At 31.0% G+C, this 23,516-nt stretch overlaps 1 protein-coding gene, 1 long non-coding RNA gene and 1 pseudogene across 4 annotated transcripts; 1 reads left to right on the top strand and 2 right to left on the bottom strand.

Moving 5' to 3' along the window:
* Positions 1 to 625: 625 nt before the first annotated feature.
* LOC146925253 (oligopeptide transporter 1-like) lies at positions 626 to 8,689 on the bottom strand (annotated as a pseudogene). Its single transcript, XR_015010454.1, has 7 exons — positions 8,578 to 8,689; positions 6,032 to 6,106; positions 4,820 to 5,268; positions 4,606 to 4,703; positions 2,139 to 2,711; positions 1,773 to 2,039; positions 626 to 1,594 (listed from the first exon to the last, which is right to left on the bottom strand). The product of XR_015010454.1 is annotated as an oligopeptide transporter 1-like (transcript).
* Positions 8,690 to 10,958: 2,269 nt separating this feature from the next.
* Positions 10,959 to 18,961, bottom strand: LOC146925251 (oligopeptide transporter 5-like). Of its 2 annotated transcripts, none has more exons than XM_085710220.1 (6): positions 18,810 to 18,961; positions 17,740 to 18,188; positions 17,503 to 17,600; positions 12,639 to 13,211; positions 12,271 to 12,538; positions 10,959 to 12,130 (listed from the first exon to the last, which is right to left on the bottom strand). In XM_085710220.1, the coding sequence occupies exons 1-6, from the start codon at positions 18,874 to 18,876 to the stop codon at positions 11,327 to 11,329; spliced, it is 2,259 nt and encodes a 752-aa protein (XP_085566346.1). In that variant the 5' UTR covers positions 18,877 to 18,961; the 3' UTR covers positions 10,959 to 11,326. The 2 variants fall into 2 exon arrangements, with proteins under 2 accessions (XP_085566346.1, XP_085566347.1); XM_085710221.1 differs by having other exon boundaries at positions 12,639 to 12,788.
* Positions 13,989 to 15,217, top strand: LOC146925252 (uncharacterized). Its single transcript, XR_015010455.1, has 4 exons — positions 13,989 to 14,126; positions 14,229 to 14,282; positions 14,787 to 14,851; positions 15,063 to 15,217. It is a non-coding gene; the product is annotated as an uncharacterized LOC146925252 (long non-coding RNA).
* Positions 18,962 to 23,516: the final 4,555 nt, after the last annotated feature.

Below are 23,516 nucleotides of genomic sequence, written 5' to 3'. Positions count from 1 at the left end.
AACAAAATTGTTACTAGATCTCAATTATGTTGTAGTGTATACCATTGGAGTCATTGGATCATTAATAAGTACTTTTATTAAAAAATTATACATAAATGACGTGTACACGTGAGGTCTATTTAATGAGTCCTTATTAGTTTACCATCATTGTGGATGCTCCAACAATGTCACTTTCACAAAAACAATGGTACTTGGTACTATAGGAAAAGGTTTTTGTAGAAGTCGTCGTACAAAAACAATGTGTGATGTAATGAGGGAAGTATTATGTGAAAAGGTTTTCGTAAAAGTTGTACGAAAGAAATTGTGATTCCTTGGATTCAAGTGAATGATCAGAGTTGTGCAGTTTGTGTACAAAAATTGTGTTTACTAAACCTCATGGCTATGTATCACCTTTCTTTTCTAGCTTTTATAACTTGGCAGCATGATAAAATTCCTGTTCTTATTAACTTGTGTATAATTTACATAAAACTGTTATCTAAATTGTGTAAGAATCAGCATTTTAAAGTTGTGAGAATGTGTCATCGAATACGTTCAAATTCCAACCACTATGTTTGTGGCTATTTTGAATTGGTTCATACATATTGCTTGCATGCTGTACTAGAACAAATGCTTGCAAATTACAATAGATAGAATAGAATAAAAAAATGGTTTATAGAAACAATTTTGCAAAATGTACATCTCGTTCAATTTTCTACTGTATTTATGCAATTGACAAAGATTGAAATTACAAAGTAGAAACTGTGTAAATTTTCATGACTAATGAGGATAAGATAGAATGCAATTATGGAATTTAAAAGACAGGACATCCCTTGGCTTTAACACCAGGAGCTGTAGGGCAAGTAGCCAAGGGACAATGATCATCTGCCTCAAGACCCCACCAAGCTGGACCCAAGATACCATAAGATTGAAGTGCAAAATAGAGCAACACAGCCATGAAAGCAACACCAGCGTCCAAAGCAGCTGAGAGAACGTATGTGTGTCTAGCCCACCATGTCTTGAATTTTTTGTAAACATAGATATTGAACAAGATTCCAACAACTCCCCATGAAATGTAATTGATTGATCTAGCTGGTGGTATACCTTTGGCCGCTCCAATGATAATTGGCATGTTGATAAGTTCAATCCACTTTTGGTTTGGGTATTTGCGAGCTAAAAGCCACACTGGAACAGGCGCAAGTAGACCGATGAGGAAAAACCAATTCAGTCCAGGGTAAATTCCATCCTTGGTGAACATCCTTTGTGGTCCTACTACTCCCCATATGATTGAAGCATTGTAAAAAACCTCGTCACCAGGACAAGTCCATGGACTACCATCTGGCAACATTGATTTATCGCATATGTGTGGAACAGTTGTTAGAAGCCACCATGCTGTGCCGAAGTATACACTTGAAGCAACCAAAGTTCCTACCAACTGTACTATGAACATAGATTTTGGAGGAATTTTCATGTAGTGGCCTAATTTGAAGTCTTGAATGAAACTAAGTGCCTGTGACATGCTCATGTATCCATAAGTCTTGAAGGCTACATTAGCAAGAGGCTTTCCAGGGTAAAGGTACCCAATTATCAACTCTGTGATTACATTGAGTCCAGCTTGCTGCACACCAAGAAAACATGTTTTACCGTATTATTTTCCACTTGTGTTGCACAATCAAAATTATCTGGTTACCAGGGTCCCTTCCCTTGAGAACTGGAGAGTTAAGACAAAAATAAAATTACTTGGTTACCAGAGCCTTTTCCCCTGGAAACCGGAGGGTTAATAAAGAGAAAATTACCTGGTTGGTTGTTGCTTGAATGCACCAACGGGCAAAGTGAAAACCAATGCTATTAATAGAGAAAGCAAGACTCCCCACCATGGAAGTTGGAGTTGCTTGTCAAAGCCTTCACAACACACCAAGGCCAAAATAACCATAAGAACCAAAATGGTCATGAACCACCACTCAGGGACTTGTTCATAGTTTCTCTTCATGATTCTTGTATGCACGTCTCCTACTTGTCCTTTTAGCGTAGTTGTTGTCTTCCTCCACGCTTGAATGATCATTCTTATAATTTCAATCACCAAAATATATAGTTAGATGGTTTATCATAAAAATTGCATGAATAATACATAATCAAAGATTGTGGAATCTAAGGAAACATACTTTCCATGGAAGAGGAAAACATGTGACACCGTGGCAGCGAGAGATGCAAAGCTCAATCCATAATCAAATGCAAATATGATGCTAAGATAGAGCTTGCTGTAATTGTTATAAGCATCCATATCAATTTCAAAGGTTGCTTCATTAAGAATTCTAGAAAGATTATATTTTGTACCAGTGGAATCAAATGTGCTAGAAGTGATGAGGGGAAACTTTTTGGCCTCATAAAAATTATTCCAATAGGAAATTGGAAGCACAACATAGAGAAACAACACAAATCCAACCATGATGTTGACAATGGCAAAACCAGGATAAGCCAAAGGACTTTCTAAGAAACCAGCAACAGTGTTCCAATCAAGTGTAAATGCACCAATACCAAGACCATGCATTCCTGAACCAATCTGCTGAGCAGTAACAGAATTTTTCCATATCAAGCAAACAATAGATATGGCTGATATTGATTGGAAAAAGTAGCCTGGAATAATGTAATAAGCAAAGCTAGCCACAAAAACCAGGAAAAAGAATTGCAGCCTAGTGTTTCCTCCTTTAGGCCTCTTTTCATGTTCATGAAATGCCCTGTATCATTCAATCATTTACCAATGAGAAAAAAAAAAAAAAAATAGAAATCGAAATCACAATCCTAAATATTGAATATTTGAAGAAGGGGGCGTTGCACGGGTGGAAATCCTAGTACAATTAATACACCGACACCAAACACCAACACATCGAAACAGGTAATAATATGAACCCCTCAAAAACAAACCTTGAACCTTATTTGCACCAATAGACCAACACAAGCCTTCTCTCCTATTGTACGCTGACAGCTAGTGTGACATAGGTCATGTAAAAGTCGAATCACATAATTTAATATCTTAAATTTGGATGGTTTAAAACTTAAAATATTATTTACTTAGTGTATGTTTGATCATACCGTGACAAAAATTGATTTTAAGTGAATTGATTTTAAAATAAAATAATTTATATTTTGATAAATGTAAAAGTGAGTTGAACTATAAATTTGTGTGTGAAAAATCAATTCCAAAATTAAAAAAACTACAAATCCTAACTTCAAGTAGAATCAATTTTTGAGATAAAATCAATTCTACTCAAGAGCAACAAAACTAATCAAAATCAATTTTACATGTTTTGTATCAATTTTAACCACTCCAAAAGTGGAATCAAACATACAAGTTGGCTAGGTATGGATCCAACTTGGTTTCAAAGGGACACAAAATAAAGACTTTTAAAAATAGAGTTGAAAAAAAAAAATTATGATAGATATTTTTCAAGATATGCTGCATTTTATTAAAAATGTATTTTTTTTTGGAAATTTATTAAAAATGTATTAAAATTTATAATTCTACCATCGTCTATAAATACAAGACTCTCTAACCTTAGAGAAGATATTAGAATCTCACATTAGAGAAATACAGTACTCTCTTTTTATAAGAAGTTTGATCTACAAATGAAACTAGAATACTCCAACAAAAAAAAAAAATACTTAAAAATAATTTGCACTACGAACAAGTGTTACTTTGACATGAATGACTAAACTACCGCAACACGATGAATCAATGTTCGTATTTTGGATGGAAGAGGAATTTCAATTTAGTATTCAACAACATCTCAATACGATTACATCTAGCCAAAGAAATTATGAGTCGCCAAAAAAACAATTGAACCACCTAAGCTAAAGTCCTGGCTACGCCATTGAGCACGTGTCGATACTACACACGCTTTCAATATGAAGTTTAGGTTCTACAAATACAACAATCACCCACTCTTTGAAATTTATTTTCTTAATTTGTTTAGTAACTTGATGGACAACACTATATCGCATAAAGGTAAACTATATTCCAAACTTAAATGTGTTACTATGGTGCCCCTAAAGATAAGACATCATTGATTAAAACAAAATAATTAAAAAAGTCGGTTATGGTATTAAGTTTATGCGTCTTGCTATCAAATGCTTAAATGACATAAGTTAAAAAATTATACATGGAAATTTTTCTTTGAAATTATTATGAAATTGACAATTTTCAAACTTTTAAGAACACGACTTCCAACATAAAATCTATGTATTTTCCATTCTCATGAATTAAAAACAAGAATTTGCACACACAAAAAGCATGATATTAAAAATAAAGAAATACTCCTGTCTCAAATTATATATAAAAAAATTGTAACAAATCATAAGCAAAAATTATATTTTACACTATTTAATTATGTTGTTTCGAAAAATCATCTTTTTCGCTTTTATTTATTCTCGTAAAATTAAATACAAATTGTATTCAATTTACTCTCCCTTCCATTTACTTCATAACCAATTAAAATTGTTCTTACATCTTTTCATGAAAACTTATTTCAAGTAGAACATTAAAAGCTATATTTCAAATTATTATATTTTTGCTTTCTTAATATATGTGAATTAATTTTTTTCTAACTTATAATTTGAGAAAGAGGAGAATACCTGAATAGTGACACCTGGACAAGATTTTTAGGCCACCACATGTAGGGAGAGTCCACAAGGAACCTTCTGAAAATACCAGCCCATCCATAACCAAGCATCTAAAAAATTCAAGGACAAAAAAACCAAGCACATTTTTAATTAAAATTTCTTTTGGTTGGTTACATAAAATTGAAAAAAAATAATACAAATTTACCATTTAACAAAAACTGTTCACCTGGGTTGTTATTGCTAGCAAAAAAGCAGCAACTGGATTGATACTTCTGTGGTAGAAAGCCTTAACAATGTCAATAATGCTAATGGCATAAACACCACCAGCTCCAACACTAGCAAAGATGGTAATGAGGGCATGTTCCTTCAAATTGAATGGTCCAGGATTCAATGTGAAAGACCATTTAGTGAATGGAACTTTATATATTGTTGTTGGAAGTGTTGCAGCCATTAGTTTTCCAACTGGGAGAGCAACAATCTGTGCTGAGACAGCAGTGATAGTCAGAGGGTTGGTTCTGAATCCAAAGAATTGATTCACAAAGGCAAGGGCAACGCAAGACACAAAACCAATAGTCCATGTCCTAAATGTCAGTGCTGGTTGTGTGGGGTCGTCTGTTATTGACACTGTTAGTCTGACCTGCTCTATAGGAGAATCATCAACTTCTGTGTCATCATCTGCATCAACAAAAACTCTAACATTATATTCACACACATATAACAATATAAACAAAGCATTGACACAGACACGGACCACCAAGCATAACTTTAAACCGATAATAATAAATTGAGAAAACTGATTAATTGAATGTAACCATATGTGCTATTTGAACATTAGACATGTATGTCTTTGATCCAAAGTGTTTGTAGTTATATGAATTCAGATATCTAAACCGATATGTACGGACTAAACTCTCGAGATACTAACATCTATTTGAGGTTTGAACATTTTTCAACATATATTCTTACATATACACACTGCTTGATAGCAAACATATGACTATATATTTATGTTTGGATTCACGGTGAGATAGACACAATTTTGATGAGCCTACATGATTTTGACAAAAGCTATATTTTAAAACTGTGATTTTGTCAAACTCACCGTTCATCCAAACATCTAATCATATACAATTTTACACCATAAAGAAAGTAGTGACATAATAACATATTTAATCATTCAAAAAAGCCCTGTGAAAGCTATTATATCAATCAAGAACACTAATAAAGTATGACCATATGATATAATAATGGGGTAGCCTTGGCTACTAAAAAAAAATTTAGTTCTTAAACTTATTATATAAGTTTAAAAAAAAATATTTGGCACATTCAAAAAAATTACTCTAACTTATTGTATTTACAAATCCTATTCCATATAGAATGATAATAATAATTTTAAAAAACTTTACTAGAATTAATAACGAGAGAAGTAAAGGGTAACCTGCAATGGCAAGTTTGGATTCATCATGATCCTTAGTATGTGTAGGGAGAGTATCTTCGACCAACCCTGCCATTGCTGAGATAGAAATGAAACCAAATGTGTAAGTTCTCTCACAAGAACGTCTCTTTGTTTGAAACTTTTTATAAAGATATGTCATACACAAATACAAGTCACAGTTGCTATATTTATGGTAAAAATTATACCCTTCATTATTTAACCTGTATTATGGTGTTTGTTCATTTTTTTTTAAAGTATGATTGAATGTAACACGGAATCCTGGCAATGTGGGAAATAAGAGATAAGCAACATAATTTTTAAGGTAAGATCTTCATATTTTAGGAAAAATGTATTAATAATTATGATTATATGATATGCTATAAATTGACTACGAATTTAATATTCTTTGCTGTCAAGAAGTAATTATTAATTTTCTATGGAACTTTAGGTCACTTAAATGGGAAAGAGTGTCTGCTAAAATTAATTCCAGTCAAACAAAATTGCTAAAATTAATTATTGAAATGTCGATACTCTCCTATACCTTCGTATGAAAAAAATAAAAGGAATTTTTTTTTAATAGAAATTGACATATTCAACGTATTGGAGATTGGACAATCTTTTCCTATAAAGATTTTTTTATTTAGGAATTCTTAAAGAGTATTTTTAAGAATTTAATATTTAAAAACTTGGAAATAACTTAATATTTATATAAAATATTTTTTTACATATTTCTATAAAATAATTCTTAAATATTTCTTTTTCTTAATTTTTTAATAAATCTAAATCATTGCAAGACTAAAAAACAAAAATCATTATCATTATCGTAGCGGATCATTATCAAAGCGGTGTATTTAATGTTACTTCAAAAAATGTGAAAATACTCGGCATCACAACTACTCCAGCAGAGGTGTAATGGAGTAAGACAACTAATTTATGATAACTTTTGTGACATCTTTATCTTTCATACTTACGTTATGTTTTTACTTTCTCGCTCTATTATTTTGGTTGCCGTGCCAATATATATTCCTTCCGTCCCTATATGTAAACACCCTTTTATTAGAGGCAAAGGGTGCTTACATATAGAGACGGAGGGAGTACTTTTTTTTAAGGAAAAAAAAAGTATGTATAAAGGTCAACTTAATTTTGGTTTAAGAAGATGTCAAAAAGAACAAAAATTGTTCTAAGAAGTTTTCGGTATTCCCTCGAAAATTCAATTTTTAGATTCATTAGATTGAATAACTAGTATATCTAGTTTATATATAGATTAAATACATCAATTATTCAACAAATCTAAAAATGAATTTTTGTTTATAATAATGATTGAATGAAGTGTTTTGTAAGAGTCCAAATTCTACTCCAACTTAGAGTGTTAGGACTTTGTTGGTGTATGTAACATACCAATTGTCTGGTGTATTTGTTAATAAATTAGTAAAATTACTACTCTTTAATTCGTTTATTTAAAGTTTTTTTTTTTTTAATTTGTGTAAAATGAGTGGTGATATTTCTTGAAGAAAGGGGGAGGGAGTAATTTTTATATATTTTTTTTAACATAAGCAAAATCAATTCCTTTAATCATGAACCAGCATGTTCAAAAATGAGGGAACCTCTCCCAAATTTATGGGGATTGGTATGAGATAGTGAAGCTCAAGGGAGAAGGATAAACATACACACACATGCCCTTGAGCGACCAAGCATAGACCCTTGTCGCGTTGGTCGACCTAAGCACGGTCTATTGGAGGACATGGCTGAACAATCAAACTTTGGGAGTGAGGGTCACGATTATTTAGATTATGTAAATTATCATCATTTAATTTATTTTGTTTTTGCAAGTTAACTTTTTTTTTTGAATTATTAATAAAACTAAAAAACAAAGTTTTAAAATTTATAATTAAATTACTTCAAAAAAAAATATTGAAGTTTTAAAGTTTTAATTATTATTTTTTTTCCTTCAAAAAGAATAATTAAATTACTTCAATATTTTAAAATTATAAAAAATATTGAAGTTTTAAAGTTTTAATTATTATTTTTTTTCCTTCAAAAAGAATAATTAAATTACTTCAATATTTTAAAATTATAAATAAGTATATAAATTATTGTTGAAACCTAATTAATAATTGTTTTGAATTCAAACGCGACTTTTAAAACTTCAATACGTAGTCCTTTTGGAAAATAATTAACTTCATTAAGCATGCACAATTATAATTCTAAAATCTCATTTTGGAAATATGAATTTTCTAAATTAATCTCTATTTAAAAATTAATTTCCGAATTTTCTAGAGTTCGAAACCCTTCTTCACTCCTTCGATGAAAGATAGGTATCACGGTGTTTCTACTTTCGTAGCAAACTTTTAATTTGAATAACTGATTTTTCGGACTAAAAATATACTTCTAGTTTCAATTATATTATACAGAATACAATTCGTTAGAGTATCATTCGTTAGAATATGATTCTCACATTCTGAACTCAAAGTAAACTACTCAAACATAAAAGAGTATACTAAATTTATTTTTGATGAATTCATGTTAAAAAGCAAGTAAAAGAATGGAACCTGAAAATTGATGGATTCTTTAAATTATAAAAACAGCCGCGCAGCAACAGTGATTGAAGTAGCACAGCAACAATGATGAATTCTTATCAATGAAATTAACTAGCCATGCAGCAACCGGCAATATGAAATAAAGGGAACTTGGAATTTAAATTCAATCGATAGTATTTTGAAGAACCCTTAATCAAAATACGTTTTTATAGTCTAATTCCTGAACCGAAAAACCTTTTATTGTGCAGAAAAATTGTTAAAAGTTGTTGGGCTGATGTTGTCCATCGTAACAAACACTTTTAGGTTCATTCAATTAACGATGTATATAGTCTTTATTATAGACCACATACATCATTTAATGAATGAATCTAAAATTTTGATTTTTGCTTATAATAATGAGAACATATACTATGAGAATACATTTTTATACGAGAATAGTGAGAATGAATAAGAGCCATGAGATTAAAAAACATAAGTTGAGATTAAAACATTCCTAAATGAGTCATTTGTCATTAACATCATGATATAATTGTGATTTTTATTGTATCAATAATATTCTTTTTTTAAAAAGGGTGTCATTATTATTCATTTATTTCGGTCATCAACTCTCTCCATGGTCTTCATCTCCTCCATTGAAAAATTCATAATTTCCATTTCGAGATATCTATTCTTCATTGATTTCCTTTAGAATTTGGTTTTTTTTTTTTTTGGTCAAGTAGCCTAGTGGCTAGAGCTCACACATATAATATGTGGAGAATTTGGTTTTTATCACACCATATAAATACACATCCATCCCTTTCTTTGATTTCAATTTTTTTCCTTCTAAATTGTTGTCTTTTGTAACCATTTTTTTATTATATTTTGTCGTGATCCAGTTTGATCCATGAGGAAGAAGCTTGATACTCATTTCACTGTTCTAAGTTTTTTTTATAAAAAAATATATGTTCTAAGAAGCGTTTTTTTTTTTTTAAGCAAATGTTCTATGAAGTTTGATTAATGACGATTCAGAATTATATTTTAGGAATGTTCAAAAAAGGAATACTAATGACACAACATAATTATATAATGATATCAATGATAAATGACTCATTTAGGAATGTTTTAATCTCAACCAATGTTTTTTAATCTCATGGCTCTTATTCATTCTCAGTATTATCATATAAGAATGTCATTCTCATAGTATATGTTCTATATATATATATATATATATATATATATATATATATATATATATATATATATGACTCTTTTTGACCTTGTAACTCTGTCGCTTTTTATTTTCGTCCATGTAACTTTTTTTTTTTATTTTCGTCCATAACAAATGTTTTTTCTTTTGATTTTTGTCTTTGTTATTTTATTTTAGCCCCTTTAAAATTGATTTATATTGCAATTGGTTCATATAATATGTCGAATATTTGAATTAATTAGTCCCTTAAATATTAGTGATGTAAGAACTAAAATCAGATATTCTTAGTATTACAAATTTACAATTGAGCAATGCTATTTATCAAGAAAGATTTTATCAAGAAATTGTTCCGAAATTAATGTTGGCCAATAAAATCTCAGCCTGGCCGGAAATCATGGGGTGGTGGGTGTTATATATATATTTTTTTTATGAAACTTTGATAAATAAGATTAAAATCTAAGGGTGATTATTCTACCATGTCATTCTTGAATTCATCAAGAAAATCCATTCTTGATATCTAGCATTTTCCTTTACAATTATCACTTACAGTACATTAGCTGCAATCTAAACCCCAAATAAGGTTTCATCCAATATTTTTACTAATCACAAAAATTCCATACCGTTTGTTTCATTCCATGCAATATTTTCTGCTGTTGATAAAATAAAATCTCATTAATATATAAGTATGACATTTACCATATGATGTATATTTTTAACCTTGGTTGCATTAACATAGATTGCCTTTTTCTTATGGTTTAGCTTTATGTTAGGGATGCATCTAAGAACTGGAGTTCAGTCAGATGATTACATAGGCAAGTAGTTCTTTTGCCCTGCTATGAGTCATATATACCCTACATATTTGAAGGCACACCATTTTGTCTATTCAAAGAAGCAATTTTCTTTTGTAAATGGAGGACATTATGAGAGAAAAAAACCTAACAAGTGAATGAAAATAGCTAGTTTGTGCACAAAATATATTTTTACTATACCTTTTTATCTATATTGGATTTATCATTTATGTTTATGTATTACTTTCTTTCCTTTCTAGCATTTATAACTTCTTAGCATTCTTGTTTTTATTAACTTGTGTATAATTTTCATAAAACTGTCATCTAAATTGTGTTATTGAATGCATTCAACTTCCAACCATTATGCTTGCGGCTTTTGTGAATTGGTTCAAACAGAGAACAAATGGTTGCAAATTTAATTGGATACAAAGAATCTAATCATGGTTTATTGAAACTATTTTGCAATCTGTACATCTTGTTCAACTTTCTACTGTATCTATACAATTGCCAAAGATAGAAATTTAAAAGTAGAAACTATGTCAATTACAATGCTCTCAGATAGCAGATATAAGACTATAATGTAGTGGAATTCGAACAAATTACTATTATCCGTAAAACACTATTTAGTATAAATTGCTGTCAAGTAACTGCTATAGAAGCGCTATAGCACTATAGCGCAGCATATTTTGAATGATTTTCGACGGCTGACGACACTGGTTAATTATTCTTCAGATTTTGTGTATATTTTCATGACCAATGAGGATATGATAGATAGCAAATATGGAGCTCAAAAGACGGGACAACCCTTGGTAACAATACCAGGAGCTGTAGGGCAATTAGCCAAGGGACAATGATCATCTGCCTCAAGACCCCACCAAGTTGGACCAAAGACATCATAAGATTGAAGTGAAAAATAGAGCAACACAGCCATGAAAGCAATACCAGCTTCCAAAGCAGCTGAGAGAATGTAAGTGTGTCTCGCCCACCATGCCTTGAAATTTTTGTAAACATAGAAATTGAAGAAGATTCCAACAACTCCCCATGAAATATAATTGATTGACCTAGCTGGTGGTATATTACTAGCACCTCCAATGATAAGTGGCATGTTGACGAGTTCTATCCACTTGTGGTTCGGGTATTTGCGAGCTAGAAGCCAAACCGGAACAGGCGCAAGTAGACCAATGAGGAAAAACCAATTCATTCCAGGGTAAATTCCATCCTTGGTAAACATCCTTTGTGGTCCTACTACTCCCCATATGATTGAAGCATTGTAAAACACATCATCACCAGGACAAGTCCATGGACTACCCTCAGGCAACATTGATGCATCACATATGTTTGGAATAGTTGTTAGAAGCCACCATGCTGTGCTGAAGTATACACTTGAAGCAATCAAAGTTCCTACCAATTGTACTATGAACATAGCTTTTGGAGGAATTTTCATGTAATGACCTAATTTGAAGTCTTGAAGGAAACTAAGTGCCTGTGCCATGCTGATGTATCCATAAGTCTTGAAGGCTACATTAGCAAGAGGTTTTCCAGGGTAAAGGAACCCAATGATCAACTCTGTGATCACATTAAGTCCAGCTTGCTGCACAACAAGTAGTAACTTTATGTTAAGGCACAACATGTTTTAGTTGATTTTTTTCTACTTTTGTTTGAAAATCAAAATTATCTGGTTACTGGGGTCCCTTCTCCTGAAAACCGGAGTGTTAAGACAGAAAAAATTACCTGATTTGTTGTTGCTTGGATGACACCAATTGGCAAAGTGAAAACCAATGCAATTAATAGAGAAAGCAAGACTCCCCACCATGGAAGTTGGAGCTGCTTGCCAAAGCCTTCACAACATGCCAAGGCCAAAATAACCATAAGAACCAAAATGGTCATGAACCACCACTCAGGGACTTGTTCATAGTTTCTCTTCATGAGTCTTGTATGTACGTCTCCGGTGTTTTCCTTTAGCGCAGTTGTTGTCTTCCTCCACATCTGAATAATTGTTCTTTTAAATTCACAGTCCCCAAATATATAGTTAGATGGTTTATCATAGAAGTTGCATCAATAATACATAATCAAAGATTGTGGAGTCTAAGGAAACATACTTTCCATGGAAGAGGCAAACATGCGATACGGTGGCAGTGAGAGTTGCAAAGCTCAATCCATAATCAAAAGCAAATATGATACTAAGATAAAGCTTGCTGTATTTGTTATAAGCATCCATATCAATTTCAAAGGTTGCTTCATTAAGAATCCTAGAAACATTATATATTGCACCAGTGGAGTCAAATGTGTGAGAACTGATGAAAGGAAATTTTTTGGCCTCATAAAAATTGTTCCAATAGGAAATGGGAATGATAACATAGAGAAACAACACAAATCCAACCAAGACGTTAATGATGGCAAAACCAGGAACAGCCAAAGGACTTCCTGTGAAACTAACAACAGTGTTCCAATCAAGGGCAAATGCACCAATACCAAGACCCTTCATTCCTGAACCAATCTGCTGAGCAGTGACTGAATTTTTCCATATCAAGCAAACAACAGATATGGTTGATATTGTTTGGAAAAAGTAGCCTGGAATAATGTAATAAGCAAAGCTGGCCACAAAGATTAGGAAAAAGAATTGTAGCCTAGTGGTTCCTCCTTTAAGCCTCTTTTCTTTTTCATGAAATGCTCTGTGTCATTCAAGATTTTTTTTTTTAAAAAAAAAATAAAAAAAAAAATTAACATCATAATCCTAAATAGCAAATCTATGTAGCACATGCACATATCTTAATCTTAATCTTAATCTTAATAATATATAAACATGAAGCAACAAATGGCAAAAACAAGCCCCCCAATCCAATGTGTCACAATTCTAAGCCTCCTTCAATAAATCTCAATTTTTTAATGTCTCATTTTATCATCAAAAATAGTAAGCATGACCAGAAAACCATGTAATCCTAATTTTCTCACAATTAAAAAATGAGCAAAATGCATTTTATGGTACTAAAATTTGAATAAGTAGTTTTCCCTCTAAGAAATGTTGCTATCGGACCTATTTACAGGAAAGAGGCAAAAATCCAAGTTTGAATAGAGGCCCATACAAGTCCAGCCCAACTCTATAGTCCAACCGTTACCAGCTTTTTTCCTGAAGCATTAAATGGATTTAGAAGAAAAATGGTAAAAAGAGTCCCTATCTCACTCTGAACACAGAAAACGTACTCCCTCTTCTTCAAACACACTTCTGCAACTAGACAGAATCCCTCCCCCCTTTTCATTCTTCTTCAATTTGAAATTTGAAATTTGAATCTTTCCAATATCCCTCCTTACTCTCTCATCTCTTTCTTTCCCATTATTCAAATTCAAACACATCCAATTTATCACTATCTCTTTCTTCATCTCTCTCTACGAATTCAATCCCTCATTCTCTCTTTTTCATCTTCTCATCTTCCCTTTCATCATTTTTCATTCTCAAGTCAGAAATCAATATCCCCATTGATTTCAACTGTTTCCAATCACAAGCCAAATGCCATTCTGAATTACAAATCAATCGGAACCGGTACATATTCATATTCGATTTTTCGAAATAGTGAACGATGCAAGCGGAGGTAAGAACTTCAATTCCATTTTTGTTTTTAGATATCTGGTCCATGTTCATGTTCATGTTCAAACTGTATAACCTTTCTCCTACTCTCTGGTTTGTTTTGCAGAACGATTCAAATGAAAAAAAAAATGAAGCAGTCCAAGTGAAGGTCTTCCACCACGTAAGCCCCTTCTCTCTTACTCTTATGGTTTTGTATATTTTAGAATTTGTTCAAGCAAGATTCATTTTGACAATTTATTTTGACGTTTTTCATTAGTTGTGGAATGGGTCTTGAATTTGTCTTATTTTTTATGTTTAGATTAACAAAAATTGTTGTATTTGAAAGTATTGATTTTATTTTTGTGTTTACAACTTTACATCAGCAAGAGTATTTAGATTTTATTGAATTTGTCTTATTTTGACTTGGTTTTGTATTTGATTTTTTTGCTGTGAAATTGAGCACTACAAAGTGTTTGATAAAATGTCTCAGATAGAAAGTGGATGATATTCTTAGTTTTGACTTTTGATATTGATACAGAACAATTTTTTTTTTTTTTTTTTGCATGAAAAGGTGGGCAAATCATGAAGATCTCATATTGATTAGTGAGTTTTGAGTTAATTTTGAATATCAATGTTTGAGTTTGAATTTGATTATCCATTCTTAAAAGTTGTTGTTTATGTTCAGGTGCTTAATAGCGGCAACTGTTTAAAGGTTTTGATGATCATTGAAACTGCTTTTGTCCAAATCAGGTAAGCTATGAGATGATTCATGCATTTGATATTACTTTTTATGTCTCTCTTTCATTATGAGTTTGAATTTGATTATCCATTCTTAAAAGTTGCACTTTTATAAGGTAGTTACATTGCTCATTAAGAGGGTCAATGAAGTTATGTTCATGATTTTGATCCAATAATCATGTGGTTAGCATTTCCATTTAATCATTATGTTATTTCTTTGCAGCAAGTATATATATTTCAATATGAACCATGTGATGAGATAGCTTTTTGGCCACAAAGGTTTGAACATGCAATTGTGGTCTTAGATTTCTTTCTTTACTTTGATTGATTCTAGGGTTTAATATGTGATTCGTCCCTGCAAATAGGGCTCGCTTAAAATTTCGTCCCTGCAATCGCTAATCTTTTTTTTTTGCCCCTGCAAAGTTTAATCAGTTAAAAATTCGTCCCTTGACCCAGTTAATGACTGCCACGTCATCAAAATTAACAAAATGGCATGGGAATTGACCAAAATACCCCTGGGCTAATTTTTTTTTCCCTTCAAAATTTTGAAAATTCTTTTTTAAATTAAAAAAATCTGAAAAAAATAATTAAAAGTAAAAAAAAAAATTCGGAAAAAAACTGTTAAAATTAAAACTGAAAAATTTTCGGGAAAAAATCGTAAAAAAAATTCGGGAAAAAACTGAATTTTTTTTTGAAGGGAAAAAAACAAAAAAAAATAAGGGACAAATTTTATAAAGTAAGAATTTTATAATCTTCTCTCATACTTATAGTATATTTTTCAAAATTGAAATGTCTGACATCTTTTATACTGATTTGCAGAAAACATCTCTCATTACATATGAAATAACGTCTTTATTTTAAACCAAAGCTTAAAAAGAATTGCAAATGATCGTTCTTATTGTTTTTCTTTAAGTATGTTATTTTCCTGAGAGTTAAAGATCTTTTGTTTTGAAGCGTTTAACAAGAATAAGATATTCTAGGAAGACTTTGTATATTAATTAATTAATGTACCCGTGGAGTTATGTGCATGGAGGGAGTTTATCTATGGAGGACCAAGTTCAAAGTGCACCATTGCTCGAGAATATGTTGTTATTTAAGTTTAGATTTACATATGCAATGTATTTATAGTCAACATGTAATCAATGTCTCTATGTATCAATAGGACTATAAAATTTGGAAGATGTTACTTTCGTTCCTCTTCTTTTAGGTAAATTATCATTATTATGTACTTAATTATTTTAGACCATTTATGAATGTTATATGGACCTATTGTACACAAGCATGTTTCAAATCCAGAAGATGAACGAAAGTTAAAACAAAAGAAAATAAAAGGAAGAATTGAAAAGATGAGAAAAATCACTACAAAACTTTAAAAATGTTTCTATGTTTGTTGCATTATCAAGGTTCCTCTCTTGACTATTTCCAATTAGCCACGAGTCTTTAGTAGCATGAGAAATTCTATTTGTTTTTATCCATCATTACATACAACATAGGCTGAGTACTCCTTTAAAATCATGCAATTTGGTTTTAGATGACTGAGGGAGGAAACTGGAAGTTAGGGAAATTATATGGCTTTCTTTCATCAATGATAAATAATATATGAATAAGAGATGGTCTCTATTAGTTAATTAATTTTTCACTTCTACAATTTTCTAATTCCTTTACTAACATGAGTCTACCGTCATATCTTACGTTATTGTATACGGTTAACTAACTAAATATTTTGCCACTTTTTACTTATCAATTTATGCATCACGGGAGGCTATAAGATTTAAATTTTTATTAAATGTCCAAAGTTTCATATTCTTTTAAAACATCGAGTTACATGTGTTTCAATTAAGTTTCTATTTAATTAAGTCTACAGTTTCAAATTCCTCAAAAAACATAGGAGGCTATAAGTATTTGATTTAAGCCACAATAAATCTCTTCTAGCCCGTGCGTTGCACGGGTGGAAAAACTAGTATGGTAAATACATGCGATACCAGACACCGAGACATCTGATAATAAATTGAGAAAATTGATTTAATCTAACCAAATGTGTCGGTGTCCGACAATAACATGTGTTGACACTTGAAATCATAATAGTAGGTTCTACATATACAAAATTCATTCCACATAACGGTAAAATTATACTCATTGCGTCTCAAAATAATTGAGTTATTTGGTCATTTAACATATATTAATAAAAGTATATAAGTGAAAAAGATGGGAAAAATTGTTTTAAGCACCATTGTCAAGTATGAGTGCATTTATCATTACCATAAATGTAAAGTGAAATATATTGAATTGTAAGTGATAAAATTAGTATTAATTAAAGTTATAATTTGATAAAGTAATTAATATTGTATTGAAATGTGAAATTGGTCATTTATTTTGGACAATTTTTTTCTTCAAATGACTCATTGTTTTGAAACAAAGAGTGTAGTATATTCAAAAGTTAAATGTGTTGCTACATCCGTCCTTGAATATAGGACCTCATTGAGTAAATCACAAGTTGGTTGTAGTATAAATTTTATTGATAATTTAAAATGGATCATATAAAAAGGGACAGAAAAAACTCACGGGGTCCAATATTAAGAGACAAAGAATTACTCCACTTCACATGAAAGAAAAGCAAGAATTTACAAACACAATCATGATGGAAAAATAAATTTCAGAAATACCTGAATAGAGACACTTGGACAAGATTTGAAGGCCACCACATGTAGGGAGAGTCCACAAGGAATCTTCTGAACATACCAGCCCATCCATAACCAAGCATCTAAAAAATTCAAGAACAGAAGAAAATTCACATTTAACAAAAAAAAAATGCACATTTACTATCACTTTGTTTTGGTTGGTTATAATAAATTGGAAAAAAAATGCAAGTGTTGAACATTTAATAAAACAAAAATGTTCACCTGTGTTGTTATTGCTAGCAAAAAAGCAGCAATTGGATTGATATTCCTGTGGTAGAAAGCCTTAACAATAGTGATAATGTTAATGGCATAAACACCACCAGATCCAGCACTAGCTAAGATTGTAATGAGGGCATGTTCCTTCAAATTGAATGGTCCAGGATTCAATGTGAAAGACCATTTAGTGAAGGGAACTTTATATATTGTGGTTGGAAATGTTGCAGCCATTAGTTTCCCAATTGGGAGAGAAACAATCTGTGCTGATACAGAAGAGATAGATAAAGGGTTGGTTCTATACCCAAAGAATTGGTTCACAAAGGCAAGGACAATGCAACAAGCCAAACCAATAACCCATGTCCTAAATGTCAGTGCTGGTTGTGTAGGGTCGTCTGTTATTGGGACTGTTAGCCTGACCTGCTCTATAGGAGAATCATCCACTTCTGTGTCATCATCTGCATCAACACAAACTCTAACATTATATTCACACACATAAAACAATAACAACAACTATGAAGCATTGACACAAGCACAAACACGGCTCGAAACCAGTACTTAATCTGAAGTGTTCAATGTTAGGTGAATTCAGATATCTAGGCCGGATGCAAAGACTAATCTCTCTCGAGATACTAACATCTATTTGAGGGGTTAACATTTTCCAACATATGTTCTTATATATACATACCGCTCTGATATCAAACATCTAAACACATACTTATATTTGGATTCACGGTGAGATAGGCACAATCAGAAGGAGACACGACGATTTTAACAAAAGCTACATTTTGAAACCATGAATTTTTAAAACTCGACGCTCATCCAAACATCTAAGCATCTAAAATTTCACACCATGATAAAGAAAGTAATGAAATCAAAGTTGCTTCACATAACATATAACATATTATATTAATATAAATTTGCATTTAATCGTTCAAAAGCCATGTGAAAGTTATGTCAAAAAATATATTAAGACAATGTATGAGCATTTGAACATATATTATATTTATGAATCTTATTCCATATAGAAAGACAATAATTATAAGAACAAAACCAAAGTTTACAAGAAAATGGTTTACCTGCAATGGCAAGTTTGGATTCATCATGGTCATGGGCAGGAAATGTATCTTGGACAACCCCTGCCATTGGAGAGACAGGAATGTCCTCGAAGAAACTGAAACCAAATGTGTGTGTTGGATATTTCTTCCCAACCTTCTATATGTTCTCTCACAAGAATGTCTCCATGTTTTGAACCTTTTTAAAAGGATAATGTGATACACAAATACCAACTGTCACATTTTTTTATTGAATAAAGTCATAAACTGTCACAATTTTTATCTATATGGTAAAAAGTATTTAACTTGTTTTATGGTGTTTATTCATTTTTTTTTTTTGTTGAAAGTAAGATTGAATGTGACACAAAAATCTTGCAGCGTGAGAAGAGAAAAGTAAGGCGATTTTAAAGGTGTTTATTATAGAAAACTTTGATTTACATGACTTGGATTGACTATGAATTTTAAGATTCTTTGCGGTGAAGAGGTAGTTAGTTACTGACTTTTTGTGGAACTTTTGGGTACATACATGAGAAAATTATGCCAACATTATCACCACCAAAGGCAAAGCACCGTATTTCACATTCACTCTTATGGAAAATTAAATGCTCATTGTATCCCCATTATAAGGGGTGTAGTGGATTAAGATTCTTTTTTAAAAAAAGGTAAAAAATAGTTTTAAAATTAATAATTAATAAAAGGTCAATGTAAGTTGGTCCAATTGGTACATAGTTGAGTCATATTCATTAATGTGACTAGTTCCACTCATGTGTCAATTGTTAGGATTCTAGTTTATTTTTTTTTGGCTTAAATATGTTATTCGTCCCTGCAAATAGGGGTCGCTTAAAATTTCGTCCCTGCAATCGCTAATCCTTTTTTTTTGCCCCTGCAAAGTTTAGTCAGTTAAAAATTCGTCCCTTGACCCAGTTAATGACTGCCACGTCATCAAAATTACCATAATGGCATGGGAATTGACGAAAATACCCCTGGGCTAATTTTTTTTTCCTTTCAACATTTTGAAAATTCTTTTTTAAATTAAAAAAATCTGAAAAAATAATTAAAAGTAAAAAAAAAATTCGGAAAAAAATTGTTAAAATTAAAACTGAAAAATTTTCGGGAAAAAATCGTAAAAAAAATTCGGGAAAAAACTGAATTTTTTTTTTGAAGGAAAAAAAAACAAAAAAAAATAAGCCAGGGGTATTTTCGTCAATTCCCATGCCATTTTGTTAATTTGATGACGTGGCAGTCATTAACTTGGTCAAGGGACGAATTTTTAACTGATTAAACTTTGCAGGGGCAAAAAAAAAGGATTAGCGATTGCACGGATGAAATTTTAAGCGACCCCTATTTGCAGGGACGAATAACATATTTAAGCTTTTTTTTTAATAAACATTTTGTGACTAAATGTTTATATATTTTTCTTAATATATATAAAATGACTAAATGTGATCATTTGTGTAGAACAAGGGAGGGAGTATATATTTCTAAATAGAAATAAACTCAATTCATTTCATCAAAGAATCAATAGAAATTATGGGCACTACACTAGTATGCAATAGTGAAGCTCTAGAGAGATTATCTATATATGTATATGTGTTTTTTTTGGTTTAAGTTAACAAACCCATATATATATATATATATATATATATATATATATATATATATATATATATATATATATATATATATATATTCTTATGATTTTAATATACTTAGATCATTTATTATAAATTTCTGAATCCATCTCTCTCAGCACTTCGTACCAAATCTCCATCCCAATCCCAAATGATAGAGCTAGCATGATAGTGATAAATTATCATTATCATCATTGCATGTCTTGTCTGTTTGAATTGATAAATTTGGTTCTCCTTCTTCTTGTTCATACGTACCCATACAAACATGTTCCTATCTCCCATTTAGAAAACGACCCCCACTTTTCTAAGACCTGTCACATGTCACACATTAATACCTCCTCGTTTTCTTTTTGGCACAAAAGAGGACCACAAAATTGATTTAATATTGTTTTTTGTGTATAAGCTGCCAATATTGTCTTCAAAGATAACCTAGAGAGGATACTGCATCCACCAGACGCAATTTCATTTGTATGTATATAACTAGAAATCTATTGAGGTCGGCCTAGACGCCTAGTAGTGGAGTGTGAGTGAATGACAGAGTGTGTTTTTGGTATCACGTTGGTTATGTCAGAATTACGATAGATCACTGTAATTCTGAGATACCCACCATAATATCAATTACATAGGTTGAGTATACTTGGAGATCTCTCTATAAAAAACAAATCTTTGGTGAGGTCCTTACTCCTTACCATATGTGAAAGTGTAGAGATTAAGATTCTTTTTTATTTTAAAAAATAAAAGGTATAGAGGGTTAACCAAAAACATTATTTTGAAATCACATTTTAAAAAATTATCACACTAATTAACAGAATTCAACAATTTCAAAATTCAAAAATAACATTAATCGCATAGTACAAGCTAAAACTATTTCAAACCTAGAAATCTAAAATGTCGTTAAACCACTTCGGTTCTGAAAAAAGAAAAAATATCCAATTTAATGATTGTCATGAACCTTGACAAAATCAATTGTACTCCACAAAACCCAAACTTGATACAACCAATTATACACATCTATATTCAATTCTACACATTTAGAAGTAGAATCAAACATACACTTTACCACTAAGCAACATTTCACCAGCATATTATTGGTCATCCACCTCATGACCAATATAAGGGTAATCAAGGAAACTTGTAAATGAAGCAAAAAATAGAGATTTTGTATTTTAGACAACAATTTAAAATATTAGAAAGGTTGAAAATACAATATTTCTCACCATTTTTTCAGGAAAATAATCTTATTTTAGTTTTTTTTTTAACAAGTGTGTGAAGACATTTTCCCGTAATATAATACCACTAAATACATCACAATGCTACAAAAACTATTGAAATCATAAAAGCATGACAGATAGATCATGTACTTGGTTGAGTTTCCAGCATGCTGCACTAGTAGCATCTGACCATTTTTTTTCTCTTACGCTAAGAGTCAAAATCAAACTTTCACACCTTGATTAAGTTGTTTGAGTTCATTATTATTCAAATCAGCCAAAATTAAAGTATATGAAAACAAGTTGAAATTCCTTACATTATATTTGTTTCAGCTCACATTTTATTTGCCCACTTGCTAGCATTTGTCCCTGCAAGAAGCTCTAATTAAAACAAAATGCACATGCTATGACAAAATCTACATGCATCCTTAATTTGATTTCACTAGCACAAGGAACTTGCTTGGCCTTTGGCTTTACTATCTCTATCCCTATGTATCACTAATTACTATATGTACATCATTTTACTGTGGTCCCTTCATCACGTGTTATACATATATATATTGGCAACCAGTGTCTCATCAGATTAAATACTTCTTTTGAATAATCATTAGGTTATAAAATAATTGAGTTTTCTTTTAGGACAAGACATTTTTCCGAATCTTAAGTTCAGACTTCAGAGACCATACATATTAATCAATATTGATAGAGAGAGCTGGTCCTGCATATTTAACTTGATCCGCAATTTGTCTGTTGGAAAACAGACGATACATTTTTCGTCAACTTTCCCATGTTAATTAGAGTTTGAACAAAAAGTTTGAAGGGCTTAAATTATGCTTAAGTGTTTAGTACTAAAATTCACAAACATTGAATATAAAGAAGTGGATAATTATAAATTCAAGCTCATTACGAGACAACTAAGCAAATTTTTTACACAGTATCTATTTACATATCACCATGTGGATATGATTGCATATATTTTATAGGTTAACATTATAATTTTGGCTTTATGTTTTAAAAAAAAAAATATTGGCTTTAAAAAGGTTTAAGTTTAAGGTTTGCCCGTCTTATTTTATTTAGGGTTTTTGCATGTTCATTTCTAAATTCAAGATTAACTTGGTAGATCTTCATTTTTTTTAATCTCATATTTGTCCTTTTGAGGGTGAAAGTCTGACATGTTAAATTCAAGCCAAAATTTGAGGTTATAACAAGTGATATGATGATGTAGCAATGTCTAATTGGATTGAGCATAACTTATATGCATCCATGTTTTCAAATTTAAATTGAAATTCACCTAAAATAAAATAAATGCATTTCAAAAATTAAATTATGGAAAATACTAACAAGTGTCCTTAGAACATTGTTTAAGCATCTAAAAGTAGTAATTTTTACATTAGAAATTGTGTAGTTATGACTTTTATATGTGTTTGACTTGTATTTTCAAGACAAATTTTCTTTTTATGAATTCCTTAAACAATGCACTTAAGACACTTGTTAGCAAAACCCTTAAATTATTCATAAAAAACCAATTTTGATTAAATTTCTCTTTTCGCTAGATTCAAACCGGAGAACTTCAAGGTTGAAGAACAAATTTCAAACCATAAAACATCTTGGAAAACCCAGGTGTAGTGTAATATGAGGAAGAAAACAACCGAGATGAAGAACAATGAATGTAGATTTCAGGATTTATGGTTGTAATATATCTCAGTCTGATTTTTTTAATTTTAGTTTGGTAATTTAAATTTGATATTTTAATTTTGGGTTATTTTTTAATTTATAAATTCCGAAAATAATGACATGGCTTGTAATTACACATGTAGATTAAGACACATCAACATCATATATGCCACATCATTATAAAGGTGACACATTTAATCAATTATTAATGAAAAACT

Source organism: Medicago sativa, chromosome 5 (genome assembly GCF_051527215.1).
Source record: "Medicago sativa cultivar Bolivia chromosome 5, Bolivia_mono, whole genome shotgun sequence".
Taxonomy (NCBI): Eukaryota; Viridiplantae; Streptophyta; class Magnoliopsida; order Fabales; family Fabaceae; genus Medicago; species Medicago sativa.
Note: the sequence above shows the minus strand (reverse complement) of the source record. Positions and strands in the feature narration are given on the sequence as shown.

Coding starts and splice junctions, on each gene's coding strand:
- LOC146925251 (XM_085710220.1), bottom strand. CDS start 18,876: ATGGCAGGGGTTGTCCAAGATACATTTCCTGCCCATGACCATGATGAA. Junction 18,189..18,809: donor ATCCAAACTTGCCATTGCAG/GTAAACCATTTT, acceptor GTGTTGATGCAG/ATGATGACACAGAAGTGGAT. Junction 12,539..12,638: donor GTTTGCCTCTTCCATGGAAA/GTATGTTTCCTT, acceptor TGAATTTAAAAG/AACAATTATTCAGATGTGGA.